Here is a 12,991-nt window from a genome sequence, read left to right as displayed (position 1 = left end):
CATTTATTTAATATGACTATTTATTATCTTATCAAGTACTGAAAAATACACAAATAAACTGTTTATTTCTATAAGTACAAAACAGATTATTTTCTTGATAGGCTTATCATTCATATAAAATATAAAATGTTCTTCTGCTCGCTAATGTTATTGTTATTTTAATAGACATTTACTTCATTTCATTATGATATATGCACATTGTAAGATACAAATGAACATTAAAAACTATGCAAAAAATATGACAATAATGAACTCCCAGAGATCCTCTGTTTCTTCAAATTAAATAATTTTCTCAAAAGTTTATGTGACCTGATGTCACTCATCCTCCGTATGCAAAGGGTTGAACACTATTGTTGTGGCACCTTTGAAAAGAGGATTCAGGTCCTGGATAGAACAGAAATAGCTGACTGTTAAATGGAATCGTGAATTATACATCATAACATATTTCTAGTTTAAGTAGCATAATAGGAACGCTATAATTTACTGAAGTAAATTGTAAAAAACATATTTGAATGTTATGTTAAATGTGAATATGAGTTTGTCACCTCTTTCCATTCAGTCTGTTTCTGTGCTCTTTCAAAGTTTTGATATTCTCTCATGTCGTACAGCTCCAGCAGGGCACGGTATATAATGATTATTACAATGCCAATAATAATGATGCTCGTCACACTGCTCCAAATTATTATTTTGGTCTTATCAATGGAACCTAGACACAAACAAAAATAAACATTAACAATTCATCAGTCATGTATGGTCTCAAAATTTACCCAGCATCTACAACCCGCTTTAATTTTGTAAAGCTTCGACAAGCCACACTACAAAATTAAATAAAAATGACATTTCAAACGACTGTTGAGACGTACCAGGGATGTCCGCATAATGAATAATAATTTTGCCACCAGGGCCAAGTGTCACTTCGTAGGAAATTTTGTCCTCATACGTGCACTCCAGGTCATTAGTACTGTCCAGACGAGATATTTCCCCATTCAAACATCTCTCAGCACACATACTGGTGTTACCACCACCCACGTGACATGTTATACAGTCCCTACAGAGAGAGACACGCATGGGTTAAAACAGCGAGAGGCAAATACAAAAATAAAATGCAGATGTATATAAACTTTATAGTAATAGGTTTAAAGCACAAACATGCAGATGGTAAACACTCAAATGCACGCGACAATTATCATAAAACTTAGTTTTGAGGTCAAAAGAAGAGACACGTTCAGCTTATTATACTCACTTCAATAGTGGGCAGCGATCTATGAATCCAGAGCAATGATCTCCCGCGAAACCATTGTTACATTTACAACCATTGCAAACGCAAGTCCCTTGGCCACTACATAACCCATTCTCATGCTTACAATTGTCTTGGCCAAGAAAGCACCCACATGCAGATCCTGTGTAGTTTTCCATACATTCACATGCACCGCACTTACATTTTCCTTTTTCTAAGACAAACATGAAAAACATTGAACCGTGAGTTTCAAAGCAGTAAGAATAAAAGTAAAATAAACCTATTTTATTTATTTAGTAAATGCTCTTAAGATGCAGTTAAAGAAACAGTTCATCATTTACTCACCCTCAGGTTGTTCCAAATCTATATACATTTCTTTGTTCTGTTGAACAAAGATAAATATGTATACATGTCTTTATTCTGATGAGCACAGAGATGTTTAAATGTCTTTATTCTACATTTATGATTATTTGGAACAAATTGAGGGTGAGTAAATGATGACAGAATAATTTTTTTTTGGGGAACTGTCCCTTCAATGCAAAAAAAGAACACTATATTAGCTCTATCCTAATGCAAAAGCGGGGGTACAAATATGGTTATGTTATGTTTTCTAAGTGTAAAAAGGTTAGTCAGTCAGATGGTGCCTGCAGAAGTGAAATTTCACCATGTTGTGGCTACTTTACAACACTTACCATTACATGTTTTGCCTTGATAACGTTCACAATTTATGTCGTCACAGCTGCAAAACTCTCCACTATAGCCACTGCGGCATACACACTTGCCACACTCACAGCTGCCGTGCTCACTGCATATAAGTGAGCTGTTGTCAGGGTGACAGGATGCCACCATGCTGAGGGTGGAGTGCATATTCATCTGCTGCTGACACTCACAGTGCTGACCCAAAAAACCTTCGGGACATCTAACAAACACACAGTTTTTTAATAAAGCATGAACATTTAGAACAAGGTTTTAGGTTTATTTTACTTATATGAGCAAAATCAAGCTGCCTCCTTATGGAATCATCGTAAAGTAAAACCAGTACCCCTCCTATTTACAGTAAAACTTAACAGTTTGTAGTTCCCTGCTAAGACCACCAGAGGGTTGTACCTGCACACGGCACACGTGAGATTTCCTGTACCATTGCAGTGTTTCGAAAACTTTTCCGGAAGACCACAATCACAGTGACAGTCAGTTTCCACCGTGACCTTCACCTCCTCGCTGATCCCTTGGAGTTTGATTCGAAATGTCTGTGGCTCCTTCAGGCACTCGGACACTTCCAGTCGCACTTGGAACGCAACCTTCAAGGCAGAAAATCGCACACAAATGTCCTTATCCAATCAGACGGTTTTCGTTAGTTAATACTTAGGTCCTAATGATGAAACCACTGATGGTGGATCTCACATTTTCATGCTTGATGCCTTGACATTCTCCTTTCTCCTTCCATTCAGTGGCTTCCTGACTCCCAATACAGTTAGACCTGTAACGCACACTCAGCTCTTTTGGCGCTCCTTCTTCCTCCAACACCAGAGTGGACGACAAATTCTGGCCCACAAATAAAAACACATGCATGTCAGGACAGTGAAAATATCAACAACTGTATCTGTTTAAATTTGTTTGCTGCTAACATTGTAATAAATCATTAAGTAATATGGATTCCAGGTTAAAGGGATAGTTCATCCAAAAAGGAAGATTCTGTCATGAATTATGTACTGTAGTTGTTCCAAACGTTGGCCACCATTGACTACCATAGTAGGGAAAATTAAAAAGTTAGTCAAAAGTGCCCCAGAACTGTTTACTTTTCTACATTCTTTAAAATATATTTCTTTGTGTTCAACAGAACAAAAATTATAAAGTATTTGTTCCTACTATGGTAGTCAATGGGTTCAAGCATTCTTCCAAATATCTTTCTCTGTGTTCATTAGAACAAAGAAATTTGTACAGATTTGGAACAACTCAACGGAGAGGAAATAATGACAGAATTTGTATTTTGGGGTGATTTCCCCCTTTAAGTGCATCTTTCAGTAAACCATGGGGGGCAGGTGTTTAATAAATACATATTCAACTCTACAAAACTGATTACATAATTTTGTGTACATAAATTGCATTAAATTAGAAACCTTAATTTTTATAAATGATTTTTACTATAAGGGATGTTTGGACCTTACTGAACGTTATCCGATAAGTATTTTGTAAATTGTCACAGCTAAATTGTGAAATTAACTATAATTTACAATCCATTAGAGTTACAACAAAGTCTTAAATGGATAATATCAGACTATCAGAATCAGTTTACCTTTTCCCAGTCAGTTTCATAATTCACACATATGGTTTCAGTTCAGTTCAATTATCATCTAACCATTCAGACTAGCTTTAAAGCAGAAGTGCAAAAAATGTTTGCGTGAGTTGATAAAAAAAATATTTGAAAAGGATTAAACAAATGGATGCTCACTCCATAGGCTTCAGAGATTAGATCAACAACATTGCTGGAGTCCTTTTTTAATACACCAACCACGGACTGAGGAATCAATGAACTCAGCGCCTGTAAAAGTTTGTGTGTGTAAAAGAGAGATTATTAGTATTATTATTATTACCATTACTATTATTGCTACTACTTTTATGCTTTAACCTTATACGCTGGATAGATGTCCTCGGTTACAGCAAATATTAGCTGAATATTGTTATCCTGCAGAACTCTTGACAGATGACCTACTGATGGATAATCCTGTAATAAAATTCATATGTTTTTTACATGTACTTAGGTCACACTGTAAAGTTACTTGAAATGTCACCCAACCAACACCAACACTAGGCATAAAGCATGTTCTTTATAAAATGAGCCTAGCATACTCACATAAGACCTTCCATCATAGGAACCCTTGTCATTAAGGTGACACTTTCCGTCATGTGGCTGAAATACACCAGCCAGTCTTCCATCCCCTGCCATGTGAAAAGTATCATCGGAAGTGTAAACCAGAATTTGTGTCACATTCCCCCACTTGATCTTATCCTATGGTGAGAAATGGAAAAATAAGCCCTCTTTATTTAGTTACAAGTGAATTAGTCACTCCCACAGACCCTTCACAGATTGTCTACTTCATATTGCAGAAAAATGTCAAGAGGATCTGGGATACGTGGTGTCAAGTAAATTAGATATCCTTAAGATCTTTTCATATTCACCATTTTGTTGATTTCAGACGTACCTGTCCCTTAACAGCCTTACTATCATGATTCTGCCGCATCATGTCATGTTTCTCTTGGTTTAGTGGCAGGATCATGACAGAACCTCATGTTTAGTGTAAAGTTTAGTCCATACACTCTCTCCGGTCTCGTCTCTGTTCCTGCCCTCTTGTCTCCTCGTTATTCATTTCATGCCCTTCACCTGTTCCCCTCTTGATTTGATCCCTTATTTAGTGTCCTTGTGTCTTCTGTCTTGTGCTGGTTCATTGTGATTTGTTTGGTGAGTGCTTGTGCCTTGTAAGTCTAGACTTGTGTAGTTATTTATAGTGCTTGCTAAAAGTTAATTTAAGTCTTGTTTGAGTGTAGTTAGCCTTAGTACTGTCTTGTTTTATATTTTGCTTCATGTATTAAAACCCCTTTCCCGCTGTCTGCACCTGGGTCTTCTATCCATGCTCACTACCCCGTTCATGACACTTCCATAATTTTCTCATAGTCAGGCTGACCCAAACCCAAAGATGTAAAGTAGAATATTAGCGACTGACTGTTTGAGTCAACTTTCTTCACTTGTATGAGAAATTTATGGTGTGAATGCTAACTGCCGCTGTCAATGGTCCACGGAAAAAAAACATATGGTTTGGAACAATATTTGATGTTGAGTAAAACATTAGAGGATAATTCATTTTGGATAAACTTTTCATTTATTTAAATAGGGAAATCTTTAAACGCCATTCATTTACATGCTAGACTATACACGATTGCTTTTGTCTCAGCCAGCTCAGTTACATCTGGTACGTCCATAGGCAACAATGACGTTTTTCACTCAAGATGCACCTAGGATTACGGTCAATGACGCAAGTCTAATTATCCAAACACGACTTCATACATCGTCAACCAAAAAGGGCAAAGGCTTCAATCTATACATTTCAGCCACAAATATGAAAACAATTACACTTGCACTTGATCCTTGATCACAGAGGCACATAGCAATGCTCAGCTGTAGTGCTGTCACTGAAATTTGAAAGTTTTTTTAGTAATAAAAGTATCTTTTAAATTTCCTCAGCGCTATGACAGCGAAGTGGCTTAGCTGGCTGAGATTTTAGCAGATGTACGTCATCACCCTGCGTGCATAAAGTCATTCTTACCTTACAGACCACGGCTTGCATTATAGCATCCAAGCCCGCTTCAGGGGAGTCCAGGTTGCCAGATATGTTCTGTTTGCTAACCTCCCTTTCGAACTCTTTGGCATTGCTGGTCAATGGCAAGAAGTTCTCAAAACTAAAAGCTTGTTGGCAGTTATCTGTGCGATGGGGGCAGGGGTTTACACGCTTTACCATACTGACATATGGCAACATTTCCTTATCCACAAACGCGCCAAACCCTGAGAAATTACCATATGGAGAAAAAAGGTTAGAATGAATGAACGTTTAATTACATGAACCACATATGTTATATAAATAGTTGTTATATAGGTTATATATTTGTATTTGCATATGTGACTGTGGACAACAAAACCAGTCTTATGGGTAGATTTTTCTTAAAGCTGAATAAATATGATTTCTATTGATGCATGGATTTTTTAGAATAGGACACTCTCTGGTCGACATACAAACTGTACAAACTGTGGAATCTGAGGGTCTCCTTTGACTTTAATCAGTTATTACTACAAATGTTCCTGTGCTACTTAAGACTGGTTTTGGGATCCAGGGTCACATATTTTTTAATTTTTACAGTTTTTTAGAAATGATAAATATCACATTTTAGAATAGATTTAGTTTACTTTCAAAAACAACTTAATACGACGACAAATCCTGCTTAATATGTTGTGTCACACTGTAGTAAATAAATTAGTTTACAAAAAAAAATCATATTTGAAGTATTGCTTTAAAGCGCAGTCTTACCAATCCGTACAGTTTCTGTTTTGTCTTTCAGCATCTTGAGGATCTTCTGACCCAAGGTTTTAATTTGTTCTAGATCATCTTTCATTGAATAGCTCAGATCCATGAGGTAATACAGGTCTATAGGATAACCCTGAGCTCTTTTAAACTTAATCGGGAACACGTGTGGGACACCTGCACATTTAAAAACAAACTGAAGAATCTTATCTATAAATCATCTAGAAACTATTATGGCTGAAATTATTATTACCTTATTAAAGGCACAACATGTGTTAAAGTGATAGTTCGCCCAAAAATAAAAAAATAATTATTTTGAAGAATGTTGTTTACTGGCCCCCATTCACTTAAATTGGTTTTGTGTCCATACACTAGAAGTGAATGGGGGCCACTGCTGTTTGGTTGCCAACGTTCTTCAAAATATAATTTGTGTTCTGTGGAAGAAAGTCATAAAGGTATGATATGTTAGGCTTAGTAAATGGTTAGTTTTTGTGTGAACTATCACTTTAACTGTATGTGTAAATCTTCAGCTCACCAACTCTGAGTTTAATGTTGATATTCTGAGGTTTGAGTTGAACCACATTTTCAGGGTCATTGCTGAGGTCAGTGTCCTTTTTAAGGATAAAAGAATTTTTGGGATTGATCACATGTTCAGTGTTACACTTCCGGTCCTTCAGAGAGTCAGGGGAATCACAGCGACGTTCATTGGCCTCTCCTGGTTTCAAGAAGTTCTGCAGCACAAGGACAATTTAATTTCATCATTAGTCTAATAGCTCGTGATTCATGTGCATAGCTTAAAAATTAGATTTTTTAAATTAATATTATTAAATTGCAAATGCCTGTAAAATAATGAATGGAAGTCAATGGAGAAGACAAGCAGACAACCAATTGTCAAGCTCTGTATTTGCATACAGTATAAATTCAACAAGGAGAACTTTGCCTTACTTTGTGCATTGCTGAAGAAGCAGCAAAAACGTTTGCATAGTAAAACATGATCAACCACAGGAGGAAAGGGCCACCACAAGTGTTCAAAGTGAAGTGTAGTATTTACAGTAAGTGCTTTGTTTTAATTTAACTGCATTACACCCAGCCCTAATCCTAAAGATATTTAAAATAAACATTTATTTTCTGTTTACATGCTAAAACCTACCGCTTTTGTGCACCACGCACATCCAGGTCTTCTTATGCATTCAGAACATGAAGGCTGTTGTTGACACAGGGGTTCCTGGCCTTAACAAACAGATACAGACAATTTATAAAACTAAAAGAGAAAAGAATATGACTAATTTCATTCATGCAGAAAAGCACAGATATGCATTACCTATAATATACTTCTGGCCCACACAGTGAAGAAAAACGGTTACTATCACAACAGCCCTCATAACCTATAGAGAGAAAGAGAGAATTCAAGCTCTAATATGCCATTCAGATCTTGGTTAAAAAGGTTGATAAGAAAACACATTAACACACACTTTGAATGAAATAAAAAAGGAGCATACTGCTGAGGTGAAACGGGCTAGTGGAGGAGGGATGTTGTGAGACGTTCAGGAAAATGGAGGCAGGGCGGTTTGACTATTTATAGGGCTGATAGGATGAATGTTGCGATTGCTAATTGAAAGGCAGCGGAGATTATTGATTGTTGTGATTTCTAATCAAAAACCAGCTGAGTTAGTTATCTGCACGTGCTCCTCCTGAACCTTGTTAATAAAACATAAGTTCCTGAGTCACATAATAAGGTGGGACGGAGAGTATGCATATTTAACCGTTTCGAGCTCTGTAATTATCCCCGAACTCGGAGCACCTGCCGCTTGACCGGGGAGAGTGCTCCGGGCTCGGTGTGTGCCAGAACCTGGAGCATACCCCCCGAAAGAGGCACCTCATGCGGGACAGCAGCCTGAGCAACATATCCCCAAAAGAGGCTGGCTTGAGTTGGTGAGGTACTGGTCCAGCTTGGGGTGGGGGCTAACGTGTCTATTGCAGCAAGGAAGGAAGATAAGGCTTCTTGTGGAGCGGGCACTACTGTGGAGTGGAGCTTGGATCTGAGGCTGTGAGAGGCCTTTTGCGCGCGGTCGTGGTTGCTGCACCTATGCAGAAGGAATGGTTGAAAAGGTGGTCTGAGGGGATTTCGGATCAGAGCAAAACAGCTTTGAGAAAGCATGTATCAGTGCGGTTCAAGTCATCGACGAAGAGGGGTGGAATGAAGATTTGGCCTGTGGTCTTCTGAAACGAAATTAGCCTAGGAGGGTTTGGTACGGTTGGATTGGATTGGGGACAGCAGAAAATGTAGATAAAGTGGCCTCTCCTGGCCTGATCCGTCTTGTTTTTCTTAATGAAGTAGGTGATTGTCTCCGAATCGAACACTGACAGGTCGCCAATGGTGGGGTGAGGTGCCATTTGCCAAATTGGGTCAAAATACGGCGATCCTGCGAGCAGGACCAACATATTGTTTACAGATGCCAACATCTGAGCACTCGTATCCCGTTAGTAGTGAGCTAGCGTGCAGGCAGCAATGGCATCCAGGAACAAACAAGGTAACGAGTGCAAACATAAAACCCGCAGGTATGCGAAATAACTCCCTGAACCTGTGGGGAAGATAGATGTTTACTTGTAGGGATCAGGCCTGCTGCGTGGCTGCAGTTCTTTAAGTGCATTAGAATCCCTTTTAAATACCATACGTCCGCCCTGTACTGATTGCTAATCGAAAAGCCAGCAGAGTTAGTTATCTGCACATGTTCCTCCCGAACTTTGTTAATAAAACATCATGTAACAATCATGTGACCAACAGGAAGATTTGGAAGACAAGGGAGACTTTGCAGATAAGGTAACATACACAGTTCACAAGTGAGACCAGACAATGAGTGCGTTTACATGCACAAAATAAATGGTTATTATCAAAAATCAGCTTAAAAAGAAACCTGTTTCCACATGTTTACATGCCTAGTAATAAACCGGCTATGCATTTACATGGAAGTTTGACACTTGCAGGGCTTCTCGCGTGCAGTGACGTCATCATCGAAAGTCTGTTTTGTAATTCAAAATGCAGCAGGAAAACGGTCAGAAGCTGTATTTTTATGTCTCTTCTCAAGTCGGCAGTACCTGCATATGCAACAATAGTTCTTCATTTTGACGTTTCTACATCAACTGCATGATTAAAGAGCGGACTTTTATACGTTATTTTACTATTAAGACTGTCACCTCAGCCAATAGTCCTCACACTCGTCTGCCGGGGTGTCCACCAGCGTTACCTCAACGCAACCAAATCATGCTCACCGTCTACCGTTCTCGGGGGACCGGCCACACTCTGGCCAAACAAAACCCTCTCGCTCATCAGACAACACTACTGGTGGTCAGGAATCGCCAAGGATGTGAGACGGTTCGTCCAGAGCTGCAAGGAGTGCGCCATCTCCAAGAGGGCCGTCATCTACCCGAAGGAAAGTTGATGCCTCTTCCAACACACAATCGATCCTTAAGAATGGCCAATACCTCCACTTTTCCAATGCAAGTTTAACAGCCAATTACTCCCAATCTCCAACGTCATAGTTACTTTCCGCCGGAGTGAGCTTATGGGGTTAGAAGGCACAGACAACAGCCGCTGAGACAACACCGCTCCTACCCCTGTGGACGAGGCATCTACCTCCACAATGAAGGGCTTAGAAGGGTCGGGGTGATGAAGAAGTAGTGCAGTGGAGAACTTCTTCTTCAAGGAATTGAAGGCTTCTGTGGACTGGGATTTGGGTATTCCTCACAGCAGGTAAGTAAGCGTGGTGACGGTGGAGCTGAATTTCTGAATAAATTATCCAGATAAGTTTGCGAGGCCTAAAACCAGTTGAAGGTCTTTGATGGTACCTGGTCCATACAGCTGCCACCTTCCCCTCGTCCATTGTGATACCTACTCGTGAGATGTTGTACCCGAGGAACTGTATAGCGGAGAGATGGAAGCTACACTGCTCAGCCTTAGATGATATCCTGATTTACTCCATGTACACCAGTACGAATCTTTGCAGGAAATATCTGAATACACTGTGCACTTGAAACTTTTCAACAGCTCACACTTTGCTTTAGCTGCTGGTGCAGCGTAATCGCCAGAGGCAAGCCTCCGTTTTATCTCCTCAGCATCCATTTTCAAATCTTTCTCGCACTAATCGAAACGCATCACATGACCGCTAATTTACCGCACAAGCTGGAGCTCACGCCCGTCCGAAGCCGGTTTATAATGATAGAAATCAAAGATCTTCAGCTCTAGCAAATGGTATGACCCCAGTAATATACCTATAGTTCATCATTATTAAACCTTCAATCTTAACTTTAATAATAAATGGTGCAAATGTTATTTGAAATTACACAAAATCAACATATATACGTTTTAAAATATCTGATGCATTCTTTTAAAACCAATATTAGTTTTATCTTGCCAACCCCGTTTTGTCACTGGCCAATTTATGCATTTGGCAGATGCGTATTTTTTTAAAATATCTTATTAAGCCTATTTGTTCTTAATGTGATCTAACAAAATAAATAGGGCAAATGTTGATTCTTTGGAAACTTTATTACTAGGTTTTCTATACATTCTATTTCTGCTATTGTTATTTACGAAACAAATGTGATTTCTACATAATGTAGCCTATCTTGTGCACAGTTATCATTACAAGTATGACAAACCGAATCACACCATCTGACAGACATGAATAAAGAACAGAAGAAATGTAAAACAGACACATGCCTGACGTGAGAAAAGAAGACACTCAACACTGAGACATAAGCCTACTTCACGTTTGCAATGAGGAAATGAACCCACAGTGGCAGACAGTCACACAAACCACAGACTTGAACTGTTCCTGCTTGTAAATGTCATCAAGCTTTAAATCATTTCAGAAATACTGAGATAAAAAATCCCGTTTGAGATGAAAAGTTAAACGCTATAGTGTTCATGAATAAAATAATACCACTTTACATGTGCAGATTAAGTTTACATTTTAGCTGTTAAAAATAACACAGATTTAACAGTGCAACATTTTCAACTATAGCATGACCCAATTGCAATAACGGAAACATTCAGAGTAAAAACCGAGTTTTTATTGCAAGTGTTTCATTGTAACGCAAGAAGAAACAAACTAACAGAATAATTAAATAAAACATTGAAATAAATAAAATGTATTAATAAAAACATGTTTTATATTTCATTAACTATGTATGCTTTTACAGATAAAATGCCGAAGAATGTAATTAAATGTAACATTTAATACGTTGTGAATGTTTGCAACACAGGGGTATTTGTTAGTTTTTGGTCAGTTACCTACATATTTTATAGCCTATCAATGTTTGCTACTTCAAACTTTTTCGTAAATCCAAACCAAAAAGGGCATACATCAAACAAAAATAAAAGTTAGGCTACCTTTTGAATAACACAGTATTTCGAACATTCTCAACACCCCTACCACGCACCTCAATTATTTATGATGCTATATACTTTGCAATCTTGTCGTTCTTGTGATTCATATTCATGAAACTGTCAACAACTTAATATTCATTCTTAACACAGTAAATAAAACTGAGAAAACGATCTTATTAATTGAATATCTTACCAGTAACATGAGAAATCGCGTGGATCGTGAAGAAATGCGTTCAAATCGTCAAAAGACTAGGGCGTCATCATTGCGTATTAGCTTACTGCGGTCAAGCCAGCCACCACTTCGAAAACGACAGTCAAACCAGCCCACACGCAGCCATTCGCGCATATACTACGCTTTACGGTAAACGAGTCTTTTTGGATTTTAACAGTCAGTAAATATTATATATGGTTTAAATTTATTAACTTTTTTGTTGTTTTAAAGGCAGAAACTGAGGTTTTTCAGATTTTCATATGGAGAGATGATGATAAAATCACAGAAAAAAGGGATTAAACAATGCGAATTCTATCATTTCAGATGACTATAAAGAGAAAACTATCTGTTTGTACAGACTCCTTCCACTATTAAATGACAGTTCATCACCTCAGTGTGTCACTTATACAATATCAAGACTTTATAATGTGGAATTATTAAAGTACAGTCATCCAAAACTGCCTATAAGTATTATTATGTATATAATTTAGATGACTATAAAGAGAAAACTATCAGTTTTTTTTATAATTCTGCATCTGTACTTTAATAATTCCACATTATCAAGTCTTGATATTGTATAAGTGACACACTGAGGTGATGAACTGTCAAAATTTAATAAATTTAAACCATATATAATATTTACTGACTGTTAAACAGTATGCCTAGAGCGCTTGTCGCTTTTGTTCTCAAATTCAAAAAGCCGCGTTTACCGTAAAGCGCAGTATATGCGCGAATGAAAACTGCATGTGAGCTAGTTTGACTGGCGTTTTCGAAGTGGCGGCTGGCTTGACCGCAGTATCTTACTCAAATGTTGTGTCTCTAAATCTGTAGCGCTTACTTACTAGACAGCAGACATTGTGGACAACACAAACACATGCAGCATTTTAGTCACGACATGTTACTGCTGGATGTGGTATACGATCTCCAAAATAGCACTGCGCGTCTGTTTCTTCTCATGCTAGGTGTGCAGCACACGTCTAGGATGTCTTAATATGCAGTCTAGGTAGACAGCTCACTAGGTTTTGAGACAGCCCTATCACATCGATGACGTTGTTTGCTATGCGAGTGACAGGAAATAATTATTA

The 12,991-nt window shown here is 38.2% G+C and overlaps 1 protein-coding gene across 2 annotated transcripts; it reads right to left on the bottom strand.

The window, feature by feature from the left end:
* Positions 1 to 5: 5 nt before the first annotated feature.
* itgb7 (integrin, beta 7) lies at positions 6 to 11,998 on the bottom strand. Of its 2 annotated transcripts, XM_079461334.1 has the most exons (16): positions 11,889 to 11,998; positions 7,628 to 7,691; positions 7,457 to 7,536; positions 6,842 to 7,037; positions 6,313 to 6,483; positions 5,557 to 5,792; positions 4,089 to 4,244; positions 3,864 to 3,959; positions 3,687 to 3,776; positions 2,639 to 2,779; positions 2,345 to 2,535; positions 1,930 to 2,156; positions 1,244 to 1,451; positions 864 to 1,048; positions 546 to 706; positions 6 to 384 (listed from the first exon to the last, which is right to left on the bottom strand). In XM_079461334.1, the coding sequence occupies exons 1-16, from the start codon at positions 11,895 to 11,897 to the stop codon at positions 316 to 318; spliced, it is 2,280 nt and encodes a 759-aa protein (XP_079317460.1). In that variant the 5' UTR covers positions 11,898 to 11,998; the 3' UTR covers positions 6 to 315. The 2 variants fall into 2 exon arrangements, with proteins under 2 accessions (XP_079317460.1, XP_079317461.1); XM_079461335.1 differs by lacking the exon at positions 11,889 to 11,998 and having other exon boundaries at positions 7,457 to 7,531; positions 7,628 to 7,684.
* Between the last annotated feature and the right edge of the window lie 993 nt (positions 11,999 to 12,991).

Source organism: Barbatula barbatula (genome assembly GCF_947034865.1).
Source record: "Barbatula barbatula genome assembly, chromosome: 7".
NCBI classification, from domain to species: domain Eukaryota; kingdom Metazoa; phylum Chordata; class Actinopteri; order Cypriniformes; family Nemacheilidae; genus Barbatula; species Barbatula barbatula.
The sequence above is the reverse complement of the archived record's forward strand: the minus strand, read 5'-3'. Positions and strand labels throughout refer to the sequence as shown.

What these genes read in the sequence shown, in the direction of transcription:
- itgb7 (XM_079461334.1), bottom strand. An exon ending in AACAGAAACTGTACGGATTG is followed by an intron (nt 5,793 to 6,312) that starts GTAAGACTGCGC and finishes GTAATTTCTCAG; the next exon opens with GGTTTGGCGCGTTTGTGGAT. An exon ending in TCAAGGCAAAACATGTAATG is followed by an intron (nt 1,452 to 1,929) that starts GTAAGTGTTGTA and finishes TGTTTGTCTTAG; the next exon opens with AAAAAGGAAAATGTAAGTGC.